General features: G+C 43.0%; 1 protein-coding gene across 1 annotated transcript in view; it reads right to left on the bottom strand.

The window, feature by feature from the left end:
* fam83c (family with sequence similarity 83 member C) overlaps nucleotides 1–20343 on the bottom strand; it is a 56671-nt gene extending 36328 nt beyond the window's left edge. The window contains exons 1-2 of the mRNA XM_063074035.1: nucleotides 19724–20343; nucleotides 8035–8202 (exon numbers count right to left, since the gene is read on the bottom strand). Coding sequence (XP_062930105.1) covers nucleotides 8035–8202; nucleotides 19724–20254 — 699 coding nt within the window. The 5' untranslated portion in view covers nucleotides 20255–20343. The remainder of the gene's footprint in view (nucleotides 1–8034; nucleotides 8203–19723) is intronic.
* Between the last annotated feature and the right edge of the window lie 3330 nt (nucleotides 20344–23673).

Consider the following 23673-nt stretch of genomic DNA (forward strand, 5'->3'; position numbering starts at 1 on the left):
CAGTCATCTCCTTGTCCCCCATTATTATTTCTCCTGCCACATTTTCTAGTGGTCCTATATCCATTTTTGCTTCTCTTTTATTTTTAATATACTTGAAAAAACTTTCACTATCCAATTTGATATTATTTACTAGCTTGCTTTCATATTTTATCTTTTCCCATCTAATGATTTTTAGTTGCTCTCCGTAGGTTTTTAAAAACTTCCAGATTGTCTATCTTCCCACTAATCTTTGCTTTGTTGTACGCCCTTTCTTTTGCTTTTACAATAGCTTTGACTTCCCTTGTCAGCCGTGGTTGTACTATTTTACCATTTGAGTATTTCTTCATTTTTGGAATACATATGTCCTGCACCTTCCTCATTTTTTCCAGAAATACTCGCCATTGCTGCTCTGCTGACATCCCTGCCAGCAGTTCCTTCCAATTTACTTTGGCCAACTCCTCTCTCATACCACTGTAATTTCCCTTACTCCACTGAAATTACATCAGACTTTACTTTCTGTCTATCAAATTTCAAGTTGAACACAATCATATTGTGATCACTGGTTCCTAAGGTTTCTTTTACCTTAAGCTCCCTAATCGTCTCCGATTCATTATATAATACCCAATTTAGTATAGTTGATCCACTAGTAGGCTCAATGACAAACTGCTCTAAAAAACTACCTCTTAGGTGTTCAACAAACTCACTCTCTTGAGATCCTTTACCAACCTGATTTCCCCAATCGACCTGCATGTTAAAATCTCCCATGACTACCATAACATTGCCCTTTTGACTCGCCTTTTCTATATCCTGTTGTAACCTGTGGTTCACCTCCCAGCCACCGTTGGGAGGTCTGAATATAACTGCTATCAATGTCTTTTTACCTTTGCAGTTTCTTAACTCAACCCACAAGCATTCAATATCTTCCAATCCAATGTCACATCTTTCTACTGATTTGATGCCATTTTTTACCAGTAGAGCCACACCACCCCCCCTGCCTACCTTCCTATCCCTCTGATATAACGTGTAACCTTGGACATTCAACTCCCAACTACAACTATCCTTCAGCCATGATTCAGTGATGGCTACAATATCATACCTGACAATCTATAATATCGCAACAAGATCATCACCTTATTTCTTATACTATGTGCATTTAGATACAACACCCTGAGTACCGTCTTTGATTCTGCATCCCTAATGAGTTGATACTCACCCTGTTGGCTGTGACTGTGTCCCATCACCTGCTTGCCCCTCCTGACAATCTGACTGCATGCTATCTTTACTTTTTTTACTATCCATCCCATCCCTTCACTCCGGTTCCCACCCCACAGTCCATAGGTTCTGGAATCAGTTCAGAGTTGAGGTGAGAGAATTTATCCACACTGGTTCCGGACCCTGATGATTGAAGGGTAATACTGTTCCTGAATCTGGTGGTGTGGGACCTGAGGTTCCTGTACCTCCTTCCCAATGACAGCAACGATACGAGAGCATGACTTGGATAGTGCGGGTCCTGGATGATGGATGCTGTTCTCTCATGGCTGCGTTACTTGTAGATGTTCTGACTGGTAGGGAGGGATTTGCCTGTGATTGGCTGGCCTGTGTAACAATTAATTATTATTTATTTTTTCTCAGCTGAAGCTGGTAAAACCTGAGGTACAGTCATAGCCAAGCACACTCATTTGCCAATTGCTAGGAATGTTTGGACTATTCTAGTAGCTTTCTGAAGATTCACATAAATATTGCTGTGCAGGCATAATTGTTTAATGCTATTGTGTATTGGGATGATACCAGTGGCCGATATTACTATCGGAACAATGTATCCTGTACCCTGTTCATGTTCCATAGTCTTTCAAATTCCTCTTTTAATTCAGCATATTTCTAATGTTTTTGCTTATTGATTTCTGCAAGTTATATGTGTTCAGAATGGCTAGATCTATTAACTAAGTTGTTCTTGCTTGTTTATCCTGTAATATTACATCCTGGTGGTTATTATGTATTGTCCTATCTGTAATAATGGATCTGTTGTAATGTAATATGTAGTACTCTGACTCCAAAAACTTGATCAGGCTTGTATTTATAGTAAAGTATGGTAAATTTTCCAGATCAGTTTTGGACCAAGATATTATGCCAAAATGTTACATTAATATAGGTATAGCAAAAGTGTTTATTGCCTTTGTTATATCTTTACTATTGAGCTCTGTTTGGCAGATTTTCTTGAGCTTTGAAGTAAATTCTGTTGAGTTTTCCCTTTATTGCACTATGATCTATTTTCTTTGCTTGTTGATATCCCAGATACTTATATGTTTCATATTCATCCATGGGTTGTATTGTATCTTGCTGCTCTGATTTATGCTCTACTAGCACAATTACACTTTCCTTTATGTTTAATGTTCCACATTTATCTAGTTCAAAGTTCGTGTTTATATCTTTAGAAACCAGTTTTACTTGAATTAATTGCTTTAGCTTTACTGATGAAGGGAGCGTATAATTTCAAATGGTTCATGTACAGGTGGTGTGCCAAGGTATAATTTGTTTGGTTGTCTGTGATTGATATCCTATTTTTGTCCCGATTCAGTAAATTAGAGAGCAGGTTTAAAGCGAGACAAACCATATATGGCGTAGGGTGTGGCCCTGGAAAATGCTCGGCTTATTTTGATAAAAGTTCTTTTTGGTCGATAATAGATAGGATGAGTACAGTACACCAATGCTTCATTAGATGTTGTAGAAATTTCACAATATTGGGTGTAGTTTATATATCTTAACAACTTCTATTAACGAGGTTGAAGGCAACGTCGGACTGCCTTCACGGTCTTGCGAGACTAACGGATGCCACCACTTCTACTAACCATGAAACTGGGACAGTCAAATGTCTTTTAGTAGTCAATATAACAACTTGAAAGATTTTTACTTTTCCGCTGGGCTTGACTTAGAATTACAGAATCTATTAACAGTTGTTCTTTACATCCTTTCATACCCTTACAGCATCCTTTCTGCTCTTCTGTATCAAATCAGTAGAAGGATGTGACATAGGATCGGAAGATATTGAATGCTTGTGGGTTGAGTTAAGAAACTCACATGACTAACATAGGGGTCTGTGATTTCTCATACTATAAACCTCAAACTGAGTGTGCCAAAGCAATGGTAACCACAAGTGGCACCTGCAACGTGACATTGCTGAGGAAGGTGAAAGGAATAAATAGGCTCATCATATTGGGCATTAATGATAATGGCTAGGTCCTGGTTTTATAATTAACTCTTGAAAAACAGGTATGTAACATAACATGATTGAGTTCACTGTGAAATTTGAAAAAGAGAAGCCGAAATCTGATGTGTCGGTATTTCAGTGGAGTAGAGGAAATTACAGTGGCATGAGAGAGGAACTGGCCAAAGTTGACTGGAAAGGGACACTGGCGGGAAAGACAGCAGAGCAGCAGTGGCTGGAGTTTATGCGAGAAATGAGGAATGTGCAAGACAGGTATATTCCAAAAAAGAAGAAATTTTTGAGTGGAAAAAGGATGCAACCATGGTTGACGAGAAGTCAAAGTCAAAGTTAAAGCAAAGGAGAGGGCATACAAGGAAGCAAAAATTAGTGGGAAGACAAAGGATTGGGAAGTTTTTAAAACCTTACAAAAGGAAACCAAGAAGGTCATTAAGAGAGAAAAGATTAACTTTGAAAGGAAGCTAGCAAATAATATCAACGAGGATACTAAAAGCTTTTTCAAGTATATAAAGAGTAAAAGACAGGTGAGAGTAGATATAGGACCGATAGAAAATGATGCTGGAGAAATTGTAATGGGAGATAAGGAGATGGCAGAGGAACTGAACGAGTATTTTGCATCAGTCTTCACTGAGGAAGACATCAGCAGTATACCGGACACTCAAGGGTGGCAGGGAAGAGAAGTGTGAGCAGTCACAATTACGACAGAGAAAGTACTCAGGAAGCTGAATAGGCTAAAGGTCGATAAATCTCCTGGACCAGATGGAATGCACCCTCGTGGTCTGAAGGAAGTAGCTGTGGAGATTGCGGAGGCATTAGCGATGATCTTTCAAAAGTTGATAGATTCTGGCATGGTTCCGGAGGACTGGAAGATTGCAAATGTCACTCGGCTATTTAAGAAGGGGGCAAGGAAGCAAAAAGGAAATTATAGACCTGTTAGCTTGACATCAGTGGTTGGGAAGTTGTTGGAGTTGATTGTCAAGGATGAGGTTACAGAGTACCTGGAGGCATATGACAAGATAGGCAGAACTCAGCATGGATTCCTTAAAGGAAAATCCTGCCGAACAAACCTATTACAAATTTTTGAGGAAATTACCAGTAGGTTAGACAAGGGAGATGTAGTGGATGTTGTATATTTGGATTTTCAGAAGGCCTTTGATAAGGTGCCACAAATGAGGCTACTTAACAAGATGAGAGTGGGAATAAAGGGATCCTATTCTGGTTGGCTACCGGTTACCAGTGGTGTTCCACAGGGATCAGTGTTGGGGCCGCTTCTTTTTACATTGTACGTCAACGATTTGGATTATGGAATAGATGGCTTTGTGGCTAAGTTTGCTGACGATACGAAGATAGGTGGAGGGGCCGGTAGTGCTGAGGAAACGGAGAGTCTGCAGAGAGACTTGGATAGATTGGAAGAATGGGCAGAGAAGTGGCAAATGAAGTACAATGTTGGAAAGTGTATGGTTTGCACTTTGGCAGAAAAAATAAATAGGCAGACTATTATTTAAATGGGGAAAGAATTCAAAGTTCTGAGATGCAATGGGACTTGGGAGTCCTCGTACAGGATACCCTTAAAGTTAACCTCCAGGTTGAGTCAGTAGTGAAGAAGGTGAATGCAATGTTGGCATTCATTTTTAGAGGAATAGAGTATAGGAGCAGGGATGTGATGTTGAGGCTCTATAAGGCGCTGGTGAGACCTCACTTGGAGTACTGTGGGCAGTTTTGGTCTCCTTATTTAAGAAAGGATGTGCTGACGTTGGAGAGGGTACAGAGAAGATTCACTAGAATGATTCCGGAAATGAGAGGGTTAATATATGAGGAACATTTGTCCGCTCTTGGACTGTATTCCTTAGAGTTTAGAAGAATGAGGGGAGACCTCATAGAAACATTTTGAATGTTAAAAGGCATGGACAGAGTGGATGTGGCAAAGTTGTTTCCCTTGATGGGGGAGTCTATTACGAGAGGGCATGACTTAAGGATTGAAGGGCGCCCTTTCAGAACAGGAATGTGAAGAAATTTTTTTAGTCAGAGGGTGGTGAATCTGTGGAATTTGTTGCCACGGGCAGCAGTGGAGGCCAAGTCATTGGATGTATTTAAGGCAGAGATTGATAGGTATCTGAGTAGCCAGGGCATCAAAGGTTATGGTGAGAAGACGGGGGAGTGGGACTAAATAGGAGAATGGATCAGCTCATGATAAAATGGCGGAGCAGTCTCGATGGGCCGAATGGCCTACTTCTGCTCCTTTGTCTTATGGTCTTATGGTCTATATTGTGATTATCTAAGTGAGTTGTGATTAATTACAAGATATTAGATGCTGTCCAAGTTGCATGCCATCTTGGTCAATGTCTCCCATCCACTACATAATGTACTGGGTGGGCACAGGAGTACATTCAGCCAGAGACTCATTCTACCGAGATGCAGCACAGAGCGTCATAGGAAGTCATTCCTGCCTGTGGCCATCAAACTTTACAACTCCTCCCTTGGAGGGTCAGACACCCTGAGCCACTAGGTTGGTCCTGGACTTATTTCCTGGCATAATTTACATATTACTATTTAATTATTTATGGTTTTATTACTATTTAATTATTTATGGTGCAACTGTAACAAAAACCAATTTTCCCCAGGATCAATAAAGTATGACTATGACTATGACTATGACTACGACTATGACTACGACCACCACCACCACCACGACCACGACTATGACTACGACTACGACTACGACCATGACTATGACTACGACTACGACCACCACCACCACCACCACCACGACTATGACTACGACTACGACTACAACTACAACCATGACCATGACTACGACTACGACTATGACTATGATTATGATGACTATGACTATGACTATGACTATGACTAGGACACGATGTTACAATTTTATATATAGTTTTTAAATAAGTGATAGGATGACATTTTGATGGATCTTTTGTGATTCCTCCTTTAGGTAAGAGATATGTTTTACCTTCTCTCAAAGTTCAGGCACTTTTTCAAGAAAATTATTGATATATATTAATAGGTACAGATGAAGGCAAATAATTTTTATGCCAATGATTATCAATATTATCACTACTGGTACTTTTCCAGTTGTGGGTATTTTTTGTAACGTCTTTCAGTGTATCCATTGTAATTTCAAGTGTTTGCATTTCTTCAATTGTGTGAGTGTGTTCTTTTTCCTCCCCAATCCAACTGGCTTGTTGATTGTGTGTAACCTGTTTGACCGGATGTTAGATCAAAAGCACTTATCTCTGTGTTTGCTGGTAATTCTGTGCTCGGGTTGGTGAGGCTTTTGTGCATTGAATTTAGGGTACGTCCACACTACGCCGGATAATTTTGAAAACGAAGCTTTTTCTCTTCGTTTTGCCCTCCCGTCCACACTGAGCCGGCGTTTTCAGCCCCCGAAAATGGAGATTTTCGAAAATGCTCTCCAGAGTGAATAAATCTGAAAACACTTAATATCCGGCGTAGTGTGTACGGGGTAACCGGAGAGATTTAAAAACGCTGTCATGACAACACCACAACAACAATGCTTTTTCTGCTTCTGCTCGGTACTGCGCAAGCTGTTATAACGCGCAGTCGGTGTGAGCGGCGTGAGAGTTAAATTGTAAAGTGAGTTTTTTTGACTATTTAAAAACGCTGTCATGACGTGCTGGAACAGATGTTTGTTGTTTTCTTGAACGCCACCACTTAACAATTTCAGAACAGACGGACGAGACTGAAACCAGAAGGGTTAGAAATGTACTCACCAAGTACTTTGACCCATAGCTTACTGAATAAATAAGTATACTCACTTCGTCCTGTTTTCTGTCCTTGCTTGTATGGTGGTTTACCTATTTATGCAAGTACTTCTCTGACAATAGTTCTGTAACAGCCTAATGTAACATTGTATGGAAATACAAGATAACACTGATGCAGACATTTTATACATTTAACAAGGTGCTTTATTAATGCAACAGAGTTAGTCAGTTTTTCAATGTTCGTCGTCAGCTGGGTCATACTGTCCGTGAACTCCCTGTTGGTTGCCTCCATACGCTCCAGTATTTGTTTTTTTTTAAGTTTTAAGTCCTCCTGCGAGAGAGCCAAGAGCAATTCCTTTAAAGTTTTTCTACTCTGTAACTGGACAAACGCGCACCAAGTATACCGTTTCCTCTTCGCTTGTTTTCTGTGTGTCCTGCGCATGCCCAGTAGGAGGAGATTCGCCCAAATATCCGCCTAATGTGGACGGAGATATTTTGAAAAATGCTTAGTGTGGACGCCTGTCGTTTTTACTCGAAACCGGTGTTTTCAAAATTATCCGGTGTAGTGTGGACATAGCCATAGTTTCAATATCCTATATAAACCATTTTCATTCTTTCTGAACTGATAATTCTGTTTTTCTGTCTGGTACATTTCATGTATCCACTTAGTCTGGCTTTGTATGCACCAAGCTTTTATTTCGCTGATATCTATAAACTCGATCATGCTTTGGTTAGGCTGATCATATCTTGCATGGACCTTATATTTCCTTAGATTTTTTCTTAACTTTCTTGCTCTGGTTATACTTTTATACTCACCTAGGCAAGCTATTTTTAAAGTTCCAATTTTGTTTTTTAATCTCTTCTGCCATTTCGGTGATATTTATTATTATTATTATCTTATTTGCTCAGTTTGTTGGTTCTTTGTCAGTTTTTTCATTGATTCTATTGTATTTATTTGTTCCACTGTGAATACATGGAAAAGACTAATCTCAAAGTAGTATATGGTGACCTATATGTACATTGATAGTAAATTTCCTTTGACCTTTGAATTGCTCACTTGCATACAGCAGCCAACTCAGCAGGACTTACCTTAATGTGTTCCTTTCGTATGTCGAGCTGATCGCACATTGATATAAAATGCTCCAGGTTACTTTCATCCAGCAGTAGGTAGACAGGGATTGTTCGTTTGTTGGAAGCTTCCAGCAAATCACAGAGTATGTCTATGTCAGTGAATAGATCCATCACAATCGCAATCAGCTGAGGACGATAGAAAGGGAAGTCGTTGTTATATTAAAGTGATAAGACATGGGAACAGAATTAGGCCATTCGGCCCATCAACTCTGCTCCACTATTTGGTCAAGGCTGATTTATTCTCCCTCTCAACCCTATTTTCCTGCCTTCTCCCTCCAACTTTTGACAACCTGACTAACCGAGAACCTATCACTCTCTGCTTTAAATATACCCAAAGACTTGGCATCCACAGCTGTCTGTGGCAATGCATTCCACAGATTCACTACCCTCTGGCCAAAGGAATGCCTCCTCATCTCTATTCTAAAGGGATGTCCCTCCATTCCGAGGCTCTGCCCTGTGGTCCTAGACTTTCCCAGTGTAGGAACGTCCTCTCCATATCCATTCCATCCATTCAATGTCCGATAGATTTCAATGGGATCTCCCTCATTCTTCTGAATTCCAGTAGGTACAGACCCAGAGCCATCAAATGCTTCTCAAATGCTAACCCTTCCATTCCCAGGATCATGCTTACGAACCTCCTCTGAACCCTCTCCAATGCCAGCACATTGTTTCTCAGGTAACAGGCTCAAAACTGCTCACAATACTCCATCTGTGGCCTGACCAAGGCTTTACAAAGCCTCAGTATTGCATCCTTTTAATATTTGCATGTTCTTCTGGTGAAAGAAAAATATTATTACTGAAAGTAGAGGCGTCTTCTGCAGTGTATCCAGCAATGAAATTTTTAGTAAGACACACAAAATGCTGGAGGAACTCAGCAGGTCAGGCAGCATCAATGGAGTGAAATAAACAGCTGATGTTTCGGGCCAAGACCCTTCATAAGGGCCCTTAAATAAACGTTTATTGAGTGCACACCCAGAGACTTTTCCCCAGGGTGGAAATGGCTAATATGAGGGGCTATAATTTTAAGGTGATTGGAGGAAAGTATGGGGGGGGGGGTAGTTGTCAAATGTAGGTTTTTTTACACAGAGAGTGGTGTGTGCATGGACTCTCTGCCGGGGTGGTGATGGAGGCAGATACATTCGTAACATTTAAGACACTCTTAGTAAGGCGCATAGATGATAGAAAAATGAAGGACTATGTCGGAGGGGAGGGTTGGGTTGATCTTAAAGAGTAGGTTAAAAGGGTCAGCACAACATTGTGGGCTGAAGGGCTTGTACTGTGCTGCAATGTCCTACGTTCTATGTTTCTGAATAGTTTCCAACTATGTATCTGGAACAAAATGGGCTCTGTCCGTTTGAAAACAATACAAGGGAGCAACGATAAGACAATTGCAGCAACACAGAGAAAACATCCTCAGAACTCTTGATGGATTTTATTCTCTTTGAATCAGAGAACGGTCTCAGAACACGGTCTTTGAACCACACCAAGTTTCTGCCACCGTCTCCCCTTGTCCCCGCCCCTGCCTTGTCCTCTTCTTCCTCTCCTTGTGGCCTTTCATAAGAATGCAATGGAATGTAAGTGTTTGGCAAGGACCCTTGTTATTCATTATTTATACAAATGATTTAGATGCAAATGCACAAGCCTTGATAAATTGTGACATGACACATTAGACCATAGGTCATAGAACAGTACAACACAGTACAGGTCCTTCAGACCACGATGTTGTGACAACCTTTTAACCTACGCTAAAATCAATCGAATCCTTCCTTCCTACATAGCCCTCCATTTTTCTACCATCCATCTGCCAATCTAAGATTTTCTTAAGTGTCCCTAACTTATCTGCCTCTACTACCACCCCTGGCAGGGAGTTCTCCCACTCATTACTCTCTGTGTATCGTTGATAGTGAACAGGGTTATCATAGATGACGAGGAGATTGTGGTCTGATCAGTTAGGGAGATGGGCTGAGGACAGGCTAATGGGTTTCAATACAGGTAACTGTGAGGTGTTGGATTTTGGGAAGTGAAACCGATGCAGGACTTGCACCATAAATGGCAGGGTATAGGGAGTATTATAGGTTAGAGGAACCTAGGAGTGCAAGTGCATAGTTCATTGAACGGGCACCACAGTTAAACAGAGTGGTGAACGGCGACTCTTTTGCTTGCGTCTTCAGAAACAGCTCTATTTCCATCTTTAATATCTCTATTTTTCCCTTTCAGGGTTCTTTTGAAGACCCTGACCTGGAGTTACACGCTGACTACGGCTCTTTGCGAGAATGGGACCCACTCTCGGGGTTTCACGACTGGCTGTTACTCGGTACGCCAAGGGCTCGGCCTGAGAGCTCAGCACGCCTTCGGAGGGCCAAGATTTCATGCCTCTGGAGACGGGCGGATCGAAGGTCGGTGTCCGGGCAGGAGACTGGTGTGTTGTGGGAGATGGAAGATCTAAGGCTGTGTGCCCAAAGACTCAAGATCTTTGGGCACAGAGCTTGGAAAAAGCGATGCAATGGACTTTTAACATCGTAAACCAGCGAATTGTTTGTTATGTCTCCCCTCTCGCTGTGAAATGGAGACGCCTCTTTCTCCCTTATTAGGGAGAGAGAGAGCCTGTGGTATGTCAAATACTGGGTGAACAAGTAGTCTTTGGGGTACTGCAAGTCTGTGTCTTTGCTGTTGCTTTGCTGCACGCTTGAGTGTTCGGTGGGGGGTGCCAATGCTTTTCTTTTGCTGGTGGGGAGAGGGGGATCGTTGCTTGCTGCTGCTTACACGTGGGAGGGGAGAGCTGGGGGGGCGACTTTGGGGTTCTAACATTTAATTGTCGTTCATTCTTTGGGGCACTCCTCTGTTTTCATGAATGGTTGTGAAGCAAAAGCATTTCAGGATGTATACTGTGTACATTTCTCTGACATTAAATGTACCTTTGAAACCTTTGAAATAGTCAGTTAGCATGCTGACCTTCATCAGTCAGGGCATCGAGTTCAGGGTAGGGACATTACATTGCAGTTATTTAAGTTGTTGGTGGGGCCACACTATGCACCTGTTATACGAAAGATGTGGTTAAAATGGAAAGAGTGCAGAAAAGATTTAGGAGGATGCTACCCAGACTAGAAGTCCTGAGTTAAAGGGAGAGGCTAGGTCTTATTCCCTGGGAAGCAGGAGAACAAAGGGTGACCTTACAGAGGCTTATAGAATCACGAGGGGAGTAAACAAAGGGTAGGGGAGACCAAAACTGGGGGGGAGCATAGATTTAGGGTGAGAAGGCAATGATTTAAAAAGGACCAAGAGGCAAATTTTCCATGGAGAGTCAGGCGAGCACTCTCACAGCACTGAGGCTGATGCTAAGGCTGAGGGGAGGATGAGGATGAGGCTGAGGGGTGGATGAGGGGAGGGTGAGGCTGAGGGGAGGCTGTTTGAGGGGAGGCTGAGTCTGAGGGATGAGGCTGAGGCTGAGGGGAGGCTGAGGGGAGGGAGAGGTTGAGGGCAGGCTGAGTCTGAAGGGAGGATGAGGGGAGGCTGAGGCTGAGAGGATGCTGAGGGGACGGTGAGGCTGAGGGGAGGGTGAGGCTGAGGGGAGGATGAGGCCTGAGGGGAGGTTGAGGCCTGCTCCAGCTGCTCTGGCCTTCGTGTCTATGGACTCACTTTCGCTCTGAATGCTGTTGCCTGCTTTGATAGGCTGCGCGTTTTGTGTTTATTTCTCATCGGGTGTTTGTTAGTCTTTTTTAAAGGGTTCTTTTTGGTTTCTTTGTCTTGTGGCTGCCTGCAAGGAGAAGAATCTCAAGGTTGTATAATTTATATATACTTTGACAATAAATATATTTTGAACTTTGGTTAACATATGGGTTGAGCTTAAAGAGGAAGTGGTTCAAGCAGATACAACAGTAAGAGTTAAGGAGCACCTGGACAGACTCATGGAGGCACAGGGCTCAGAGGGTTATGGGCCGAGTACAGGAGTGGGAGGGCACTGTGTTAGGCTGTAGGGCCTGTATCCATGCTGTACTGCTCTGTCACTCTTCGGTATAACACACAAACCACGGCAGGTCAGGCAGCATCTGTGGAAAGAAGCAGACAGACAATGTACCGGTCAAGACTCTTCACCTGAACGGATGAAGGGTTCCAGAGGAAGGGTCTCGACCTGCAACGTCGATGGCCCATCTCCCTCCATAGATGCTGCCTAATCTGCTGAGTTCCTCCAGCACTTTGTGTGTTTTTGTACAGTGCCCAGTGCAATGGTCACCTACCTACAAGGAAGATGTAAAAAAGATTGAAAGAGTGCAGAGAAAATTCACAAGGATCGTGCCAGGACTTGAGGACCTGAGTTAGAGGGAAAGACTGAATAGGTTAGGGTTTCATTCCACAGAGCGTAGGAGAATGAGGGGAGATCTGATAAGATATATACAATCATGAGGGACATAAATAGGATAACTGCAAGCAGGCCTTTTCCACTGAGGTTGGGTGAGACTAGAAATAGAGGTCATGGGTTAGGGGAGAAAGGTGAAATGTTTAAGGGAAAGATGAGGGGGAACTTCTTCCCTCAGGGAGTGGTGAGAGTGTGGAACAAACTGCCAACAGAAGTGGTGGATGGGGGCTCGATTTCAACTCTCAGGAGAAAGTTGAATAGGTACATGGATAGGAGGGGTAGGGAAGGCTTTGGTCCGGATGCAGATCGATGGAACTAGGAAGGTGAATAGTTTGGCACGGACTAGATGGGCTGAAGAGCCTGTTTCTGTGCTGTAGTGATCGATGACTCTATGACCGTTTTACTGTATGTACAATTACAGGTGCAATGAAACACTTACTTGCCACAGCATCACAGGCACACAACATTATTTAAACCGCATTCACAAGAAGATCATAAATTATACACAATTTTTACGGAACACACAATGAGTACATAAAAAGCCCATTTTGTCCAAAGTGATCACGGTGTTGCTGAACCGTAATGTTTAGGGTTTAACAGATACATAACGCTGGAGGAACTCTAAAAGGTAGGCAGTGTCTATGGAGAGGAAAGAAATGGTTGATTAGGGTTTAGCCAGTTAGTCAAGAGCCGAACGGTTGAAGGGAAGTCATTGTTCCTGAATGTTTCTGTACACTACCCAGCAACCTGCCCTTCAAAATAAACATCCATTGTACTTTAATTTCACAGGCTCTCTCCTAGGTTAATGTAACATGATTAATGGTGAGCAAACTACAGATATCCCACCTCTCCCAGAAGTTCTGGGAGTCTCCCGCATATTGATAGTGGCTCCCTGATGCCCGCAAATTATATACAACATCCCGTAAATTGATTTTTTTGAGAGAGAGAGAGAGACAGAGAGAGAGAGAGAGCACACACCATGGCAGAGTGTTCCAAAAAAAGAAAATATAAAATGTACGTCACCCCAGACTACATTAAAGTGTACCTCTGCCTAATAGGGGTCAAAAATATTGACAGTGTTGCTCACTGCACTGTTTGAAGCAGCGACTTTTCTATTGCCCATGGTGGGTTAAGACTGTAAAAGACATGTTGAGGTGAGTTTAACAGGTGTCATTCATTTATTAGCATAGCTAACGTTATTTAAACTAGCTGGCTAGCTGCTAAGGAGCTACTCTATTGCAGACATCCCACCTCTCCCGGAAGTTCCGGGAGTCTCCCGCAAACTGATGGCACTACCTCCCTGAAATGAGTTTTTGCAGGGTGGGATGTCTGAAACTAACATATGACTTTGAAATGTTAGAGCAGGGGTTCCCTTCCCAACCTGAGGTCCATGCACGGCATGGTTAATAAAACTATAAGATATAGGAGCAGAATTAGGCCATTTGCCCCATCGAGTCTGCTCTGCCATTTCATCATGGCTGATCCAATTTCCCTCTCAGCCCCCAATCTCCTGCCTTCTCCCCGTATCTGTTCACATCCTGACTAATCAAGAATATATCAATTCCTGCCTTAAATATACCCAATGACTTGGCCTCCACACCCACCTGGGCAACATATTCTACAAATCCGCCACTCTCTGGCTACCAAGATTCCTCCCCATCTCCATTCTAAAAGGATGCGCCTCGATTCTGAGGCTGTGTCCTCTAGTCGTAGACTCCCCCACCATAGGAAACATCCCCTCCACATCCACTCTATGGAGGCCTTTCAACATTCAATAAGTAATGGTAGGCTTAGAAAAGGTTGGGAACCCCATTGCTTGAGGAAGTTGCTAAGAAATTCAAGGTTCGAGATTCAAGATTTTTTTAGGTTATTTCCTGTACACAAGTGTAAAGAACAAAATAATTGTTACTCAAGATCCAATGCAGCATAATAAAAGATAAAAAACACAATAATGAAAAAATATAATTACATGTGATAGCTTTATATACAGTGCCATAAAAGTATTCACCTTGGAAGTTTTCATCTTTTATTGTTCTACAACATTGAATCACCACGGATTTAATTTGTCTTTTTTTGACACTGATCAACGGAAAGACTCTTTTGTGCCAAAGTGAAATCAGATCTCTACAAGGTGATATAAATTAATTACAAATATAAAACACAAAATAATTGATTGCATATGTATTCACCCCCCCTTTAATATGACACACCAAATATCACTGGTGCAGCCAATTGATGTTAGAAGTCACGTAATTATTTAAATGGAGATCTGGTTTTGGAGACCCATGTGCAGTCAAGGTGTTTCAATTGATTGTAGTAAAAATACACCTGTACTGTATCTGGAAGGTCCAACTGCTTGTGAGTCAGTATCCTGGCAAAAACTACACCATAAAGACAAAAGAACATTCCAAACAACTCAGGTTATTGAAAAGCACAAGTCAGGAGATGAATACAAGAAAACTTCCAAGTCACTGAATATCCCTTGGAGTACAGTTAAGTCAATCATCAAGAAATGGAAAGAATATGGCACAGCTGTAAATCTGCCTAGAGCAGTCCGTGCTCAAAAACTGAGTGTCTGTGCAAGAAGTGAATGAGGCCACCAAGAGACCAATGACAGCTCTGGAGGAGTTACAAGCTTCAGTGGCTGAGATGGGAGAGACTGTACAGACAACAACTGTCCCCCGGGTGCTTCAGCAGTCACAGCTTTGTGGGAGAGTGGCAAAGAGGAAGCCACTGTTGAAAAAAACTCACATGAAATCTTGGCCAGAAGGCATGTGGGAGACTCTGAGATTAGTTGGAAGAGGGATGAAACCAGAACTGAGCTTTTTGGTCATCAAACTAGCACTATGTTTGGTGTATGCCAAACACTGCACATCATCAAAAACAGACCATCCCTACCATGAATCATGCTGTGAGGATGCTTCACTACAGCAGGCCCCGGAAGGCTTGTGAAGGTAGAGGGTAAAATGAACGCAGCAAAATACAGGGAAATCCTGGAGGAAAACCTGATGCAGTCTGCAAGAGAAATGCAACTTGGGAGAAGATTTGTTTTCCAGCAAGACAATGACCTTAAGAATAAAGCCAAAGTTACACAGGAATGGCTTAAAAACAACCAAATTAATATCCTATAGTGGCCAGACCTCAATCCAATTGAGAATTTGTGGCTGGACTTGAAAAGGGCTGTTCACTCACGAACCCCATGCATTCTGACAGAGTTTGAGAAGTTTTCTAAAGAAGAATGGAGGAAAAACTGCAGTGTCCAGATGTGCAAAGACTCCACACACACTCAAGGCTGTAATTGCTGCTAAAGGTGCATCTACTAAATACTGACTTGACAGGGCTGAGTAATTATGCAATCAATTATTTTGTGCTTAATAATTATAATAAATTTATATAAATCTGCAGAAATTTGTTTTCACTTTGACATGAAAGAGTCTTTTCTGTTGATCAATGTCAAAAGAGCCAAATTAAATCCACTGTGAATCACTTTTGTAAAACAATAAAACATGAAAACTTCGAAGGGGGGTGAATACTTCTCATAGGCACTGTACAAAGATCGTCTGACAGGAAGTGATAAAGTAGTGGTGGTGGGTGGAGGTGTGGATTACCTTACTTCTTTCATCCCACGAGTTGATAGAATTTGTTAATGTCACAGTCAAATCCAATCAAAGAGAAGTATGCATTGGGGAGATTTTTGAATACAGTATGTCACATACTTTCGCCAACGTCAACGTATGGTGGAGTTTCCTATTATGTTGAATTTCTGGAATAGTTGGTCTACAGTTCAATGCAGGCGCAGAATTTGCAACTCGATTTATCAAAGGTGTGAAATGATGATGTGGAATGTGTCCACCGATTGAGCAATGAAAGCGAATCGAGGATGAAGGATCATCATTATTCATCGTGTACATTTTACACATGTCAGGAATTTGCTGTGGTGTGTTGCTGCGATATACAGCAAAAAGCAACATTCAGCAATTCGAAAGATTAAAGTTTCACATGAAAGATAAAGTTAGAAGTTAAAGTATAGCTATGGAATAAAATGTGCCTAAATACCCGCATCTATTTGCAGTGTAAACAGTATTATAAGAAGGGATTTGAAGTGTTTACAGTGCAGTGACTGGGGTAATAGAGGGGGTTAACTAGAATGGTTGATCAGACTGACTGCCTGGGAGAAAAAACTTTTAAGATGGTGTAAAGTTTTTGTTTTAAGAGCCCTGTAGCACTTTTCAGGAGGGAGCTTTTGGAAAAGACATTTCATAGGGTGGGTAATATCTGCAATGATTTTTCCTGCCCCCTTCTTTGTCCTGGACACATACAAGTCCTGCAGTGATTGTAGACTGCAGACAAAGACCTTTTATGCTGACCTGACAGTACACAGATTTCACAATATCCACCACAGTCATAGAGAAGATGCTCCCAGAGATCTGTTGTTATGGAGTTGCAGATTTAGACTGGGAAAGCTTACCGAGCAAGAGGCTTGATGTTATAGTGTGATTATGCCCACTGGCTGTATCATGGTCTGGTATGGGAACACCAATGCCTTTGAATGGAAAATCGTACAAAAGATAGTGGATTCAGTCCAGTACGTCACGGGTAAAGCTCTCCTGACCATTGAGCACATCTACATTAAAAATGCTGTCATAGGAAAGCAGCATCCATCATCAGAGGTCCCCACCCACCAGTCATGCTCTCTTCTCGCTGCTGCCATCAAGTTGAAAGTACAACAGCCTCAGGACTCACACCACCAGGTTCAAGAACAGTTGCTACCCCACAACCATCAGTCTCTTAAACAAAGGGGGATAACTACACTCATTTACCCCTTCATTGAAATGTTCCCACAACCAATGATCTCACTTTAAGGACTCTTTATCTCATTATCTCATGTTCTCGTTACTTATCACTGTCTGTTTATATTTGTATTTACACAGTTTGCTGTCTTCTGCACTCTGGTTGATCTTTCATTGATCGGTTATAGTTACTATTCTATAGATTTATTGAATGTGCCCACAGGAAAATTAATCTCAGGGTGACATACATGTACTTTGATAATAAAATTTACCTTGAACTTTAAAACCCTTTCAAAAAGTGTCCAGAATGGGCTCATTTGTGGGAAGAACTGCACCGGAGTGACATGGTGACACATGCGGTTAAATTTGTGATCTCTCATCGCCAGCATTCCCGGGTTCAACCCCTATCTTGGCTGCAGTCTGTGTGAAGGTTGCACGCTCTCCCTGCAACCCTGTGTTTTTTCTCTGGGTGCTCTCGTTTCCTCACACATCCCAAAGGTGAATGGTTAACTAGTCACTGTCAAGTGCTTATTATTGTCATGCTAACTGAGCGAAGAGCTTTTATCCGCTTTGTAGAGCTCTCTATACACTCATGACTCTGTGGCCAGGCACGGATCAAATACCGTCTATAAATTTGCCAACGACACACTCAGTGTCAGTAAGACCAAGGAATTGATCGTGGACCAGAAAGGAGAAGTCGAGGGAACACACACACCAAGGGATCAGAAATGGAAAAGGTGAGCAGTTTCAAATTCCTGGATGTCAACATCTCTGATGATCTACCCTGGGGCTAATATATTGATGCACTTACAAAGAAGGCTATATCTCTATATCAGTGTCTATGTCTCATTAGGAGTTTGAGAAGACTTGGTATGTCACTGAAGACTCTCGCAAATTTCTACAGATGTCCTGTGGCGAGCAATCTAACTAGTTGTATCACCGTCTGGTATGGACAGGCCATGCACAGTGTTGGAAAAAAGCTACAGAAAGTTATAAACTCTGCCAGGTCAATCATGGGCAATAGTCTTCCCCAGCAATGAGGATACCTCCAAAAAGTGATTCTCAGAAAGGCAGTATCTATCATTAGGAACCCCCATCACCAGAACATGCCCTCTTTGCATTGTTACCATCGACGAAGAGGGACAGGAGCTTGGAGACACGCACTCAACATTTCAGTAACAGCTTCTTCAACAGCAAGACTGCAGAAGGTTCAGAGGATTGGAGACTTAGCCAGCTCCTCCCCACCACTGAGGATACATTCAAGGTGTGGTGACTGAAGAAAACGCCATCCATCGCAAAGGGCCCTCACCATCTGGGTCGTCCCGCTTCTCATTGCTACCATCAGGGAGGGGGTACAGGAGCCCGAAGACACACACTCAGTGATTCAGGAACAGCTTCTTCCCCTCTGCCATCAGATTTCTGAATGGTCCATGAACCCATCAACACTACCTCACCATTTCTTTTCATTTGTTCCATTTATTTAATTATTATCTTAAAATAGACAAACAAATACTGCTGCATCAAAACAGCAATTATTTTTTCAGCTAGCGAGGAGGGGTGCTCCCAGAACTGGCAAAGATAGAAACCTGTGGGTCCTAGAAGCGGGCAGCAGAGAGTTCTGCCTATCAGACCGACTGGCGATGTTCTAGGGGTATGTACGTGGCCGGGTAATCGTGGAAGAGGGAACACATGGTGTCCATGGGTACCATGGAGGTATTCTGGGACTGTTGGGCACCCACAGGGGATAAATGCCATCCTTAACAGGGTTGGGAACATTTAATTTAGTTTTGCATTAGTGATTGTGCTATTCAGAATAGGTTTAACATCACCAGCATATGTTGTGAAATTTGTTGTTTTGCAGCAGCAGTACAATGTAATACATAATAATAAAAAACTATAAATTACAATAACATATGTAAATAAAATAAAATTAAATTAATAGTGCAAAGATTTAAAGAAGCAGTGGGTTCATTGTCCGTTCAGAAATCTGAAGGCAGAGGGGATGAAGCTGTACCTAAAACGTTGAGTGTGTGCCTTCAGTCTCCTGTAACTCTTCCCTGCTGGCAGCAATGAGAAGAGGACATGTCCTGGGAGATGGGTGTCTCTGTGATTGTTATAGAATGTATTTTGTAATGAACGTATTTTCTGTAAAGCCTTCTAGAAGTCAGTGATAAAATATCTGATTTTGATTCGGGAGGGCGGGAATGGGACAGGTGTGAGAGTCAACATGCACCCGATGGCCCAAAGAGCTTCGTGGTTTTATTATACTGTATTTAATCCGGAGGTCGATAGGTTCTTGATTAGTCAGGGCCTCAAAGGTTACGGGGAGAAGCAGGAGAATGGGGTTCAGGAAGATAATAAATTAGCCTTGATGGAATGACGGAGCAGACTCGATGGGCTGGATTCTGCTCCTGTGTCCTATGATCTACAAGAACCCAAGCCACAGCGGGATCTGGCTGCGTGCTACACGAATGCAAGTATGCTCACTCTATGGTGCACCTACCGTCCTGGCTTTGTTCAGCAGGCTCCGGATGGTGTCCTTGATGCTGTGGCTTTTGTCCCTCTGGAAGATGATCTGGGACTCGGAGGGCAGGCAGACAGCTCTCGGGGGTTTGGACCAGCCCAGGTCGAGGAGCGGCGCCTCCGAGTCCGTCTGCACGGGGAAGTAGGTGGCCGAGGTGAGCTCCGACACCTCGTCCCCCTCGCTGTAGCTTTGGCGGCTGCCCTTTTCGCGGAGCTCCGCCGAGGGGCTCGGCAGCCTGGCAGCTCCACTCCGGCTGATGTAGTCGATCTCCAATTGGGACAGGAAACCCAGCTCCCTCTCGTCGGCCAGCGTTCGCTGGTAACCCGGGACTCCGGACTCCAGCAGCGCGTCGGTGGCCAGTCTGGCCGCTTCGCTGTGACTGAGCTCCAGCGCGGAGCTCTGCCTCCAGGAACATTTCACTTCCTCTAGCCTCTGACACAGTTTGCCCAGCGGTTTGCGGTACGCGGGCTTCTGCAACGAGGTGGCATCAAAACTACCGTTAACGTTCATCGTGGAAACCAGCGGCTCCTGATGCCTCCAGCTCCTGATCCAGGACTTCCCACCCGGGGAGACCTGTCACTTCCTCGACAGGTGATCAGTCTGAGCGTCTCCAGAATCCAGCAACTCGCTCCTCTACCAATGGCTGTGAGCGGCACCGAGCCCCACCTGCACCTGTTACCCAAGCAGCCAATCACAGCTCCACCGCAGGGCAGGTATCGGGTGCTATGTGAATGCAAGCCCACGTCCAGAGATACACCCCAAAGCTGCCGCACAAGTTGACAGGGTTGTTAAGAAGGCCCTCAATACTAGGGATATTGAATTCAAGAGCCACGAGGTAATGTTGCAGCTCTATAAAACTCCTTTAGATCACACTTGGAGTATTGTGTTCAGCTCTGGTCGCCTCATTATGGGAAGGACGTGGAAGCTTTAGAGAGGGTGCAGAGGAGCTTGACCAGGAGGCTGGATTAGAGAACATGTTTTATGAGGATAAGTTGAGTGAGCTAGGGCTTATCTCTTTAGAGCAAAGGGTTATGAAATGTGACATGGAAGAGGCATACATGATGATCAGAGGCACAGACAGACTGAATAGCCGAAGGCAGTGTCCTCTGGGTGAAAATGGCCACTACAGGATGGCCTAATTTTAAGGTAATTGGTGGAATGTATAGGGGGATGTCAGCGTCCTTGCACAGGGAAGGGTGAGTGGAATGCTTTGCCAGGGGTGGTGGTAGAGGCATTTAAGAAGCACCTAGATAAGCACATGGATTGTACGTGGGAGGGAAGGATTAGATCGATTTTAGTATAAGTTCAAAGGTCGGCACAACATTGTGGGCCAAGGGGCCTGTACTGAGCTGTGGTGATCTATTTCTTCCGGCACCTACCATTCTTGGTAGCCTCTGGATGGTGACCTTGATGGTGGCTCCTGTGTCTTGACAGTGGCTTGCCCAGCTCCAGATGAGAATAAGTTGGAGAGGGTGCAGTTCCAATGCACAGGGACACAAGAGGTCGGAGAGAATAGTAGACACTTCCCAGGCACAGGCCTCTCCACTACGGACAGCATCTACAAGAGGTAGATCAGACTGCCTATCATCTCCCTCTGGGTCCTTCTCCTCCCCTTTCTCCTATGGTCCATTCTTCTGTCCTATCAGATTCCTTCCTCTTCAGCCCTTTACCTTGCCTACCTACCCAGCTTCACCTATCACCTTCTAGCTAGTCTTTCTTTTCCTCCCCCCGACATTTTATTCTGGCATTTCCCCCCTTCATTTCCAGTCTACAAGAAGAGACTCGAACAGAAACATTGACTGCTTATTCATTTCCATAGATGCTGCCTGTTTTTTGTTGCTTCGGATATTCAGCAGCAGCTGAGTTTCTCCTGTTTATGATCTACAAGGGGCTCTACCTCAAGAAATATCAAGGATCCCCCCCATCTGGGCCGTGACCTTTTCTGACTGCTACCTTTGGACATGAGGTACAGACAGACACCTGAAGTCTCACCCCACTAAGTTCAGGAGCAGCTACAAATGACCTGCACAACCCAAACCCAATCTTCAGCAACAGTCCATTACTGTAGACTTCAAGTTCTTCAAGCTTATTATCATTCAGCTGTGTACATGTTCACCACCAAATGATTAGCAAACACTAAGGTGCATTCATGTCACAAGTTAAAAACTAAACAGTATAACGCTACTGGTGCTTCATACGTGATGAGACCAGGTGGTGGCAGGGAGTTCAGTAGTCTCACAGCCTGGGGGAAGAAGCCGTTTTCCATCCTAACAGTTCTTGTCCTAATGCTACAGTAACTCTAGCCCAATGGTAGGGGATCAAAGAGACTGTGGGGCGGGTGGGAGGGATCCGTGACAATTGACTTGTCCCTGATTGTGTCTTTTTTGCACTATGGCCTTGTTTTTGTTGCCCTTTTCCTCTCTCTTCAGTGTTGAAAAATTGATGTATAATTTATGTTTAGTGTGTTGTCTGTACCTACGTACCTGTGATGTTGCTACAAGCGAGTTTTTCATTGTATCTGTAACTCACTGTACCTGTGCATATGTCAATAAACTTGACTTAATTCAGTTCAAAGTAAATTTGTGATCAAAGTATGTATATTTTATCATATATTACCCTGTGATTCAATTCTTTGCAGGCCTTTACATGAAAAATAAAGAAATACATTAGAAATTATGAAAAATTATACATGAAGAAAGACTGACAAAAAACTAATGTGCAAAATCAAAATCAGAATTGTGTTTAATATCATTGGCATACGCTGTGAAATTTGTTGTTTTACAGCAGAAGTACAGTACAATACCTAAGATACATTATAAAGTACATAAGAAATATATATAAAAATTAAATAGATAGTGCAAAAAGAGCAAAATAATGACATAGTGTTCATGGGTTCATCATCTATACAGAAATCTAGTCTGCAGACAGGAAGAAACTGTTGCTCGCAACAGTTTTGCTGGGACGAGACGGCTTGAGTTATTAGGAGATGTTGGATAGGTTATGACCTCCATCCCTTTGAGTGTAGGACGCTGAGGGGTGACCTTACAGAAGTTTATAAAATCATGTGATGGATTGATGAGTTGAACAGTCACAGTCTTTCCCCCTGGGTAGGGGAGCGTAACGTTACAGGGCAGAGCTGTAAGGTGAGAGGAGAATGATTTAAAGGGGACATGACGGTTAATAAAAATTCATCAAGCTATACAGCATGGAAGCAGTCTATTCGGCCCAACTCACCTATGCTGACTATGTTGTCTGATTGAGTTATTCCATTTCCATACATTTGGCCCATCTACCTTTCCTGTCCATGGACCCATCACATTGTAATTTTATCCACCTTTACCACTTCCTCTGGCAGCTCTTTACAAAGACTTAATACGCTTTGTGCCAAAGCAGCTTAGCACCCTGATCAACCTTGAGGTTCATTTTCTTGTAGGCATACTCAATAAATCCATAATAGAATAACACCCATAACAGAATGAATGGAAGACCAGCCAACTTGGGCATTCAACCAGTGTGCAGAAGACAACAAACTGTGCAAATATAAAAAGAAAGAAATAACAATAATAAATAAGTAAGCAGTAAGTATTGAGAACATGAGATGAAGTCCTTGAAAATGAATCCATTGGTTGTGGGAACATTTCAATGACTGGGCAAGTGAACTTGAGTGAAATTATCCCCTCTAGTTCAGGAGCCTGATGGTTGAGGAGTAGTAACTGTTCCTGAACTTGGTGATGTGAGTCCTGAGGCTCCCGTATCTTCTTCCTGGTGGTAGCAAGGTGAAGAGAGTATAGCCTGTGTGGTAGAGGTCCTCTCATTTTCCTTTGCTCCATAGAGAACAGCCTTAGCTAGCTCATCCTACCTTCATCATTTGCCTGCACTGCACTTTCTCTGTAATCTTAACTCTTTATTCTATTATTGCTTTTCCCTTG

Source organism: Mobula hypostoma, chromosome 2 (assembly GCF_963921235.1).
Source record: "Mobula hypostoma chromosome 2, sMobHyp1.1, whole genome shotgun sequence".
Lineage (NCBI taxonomy): Eukaryota > Metazoa > Chordata > Chondrichthyes > Myliobatiformes > Myliobatidae > Mobula > Mobula hypostoma.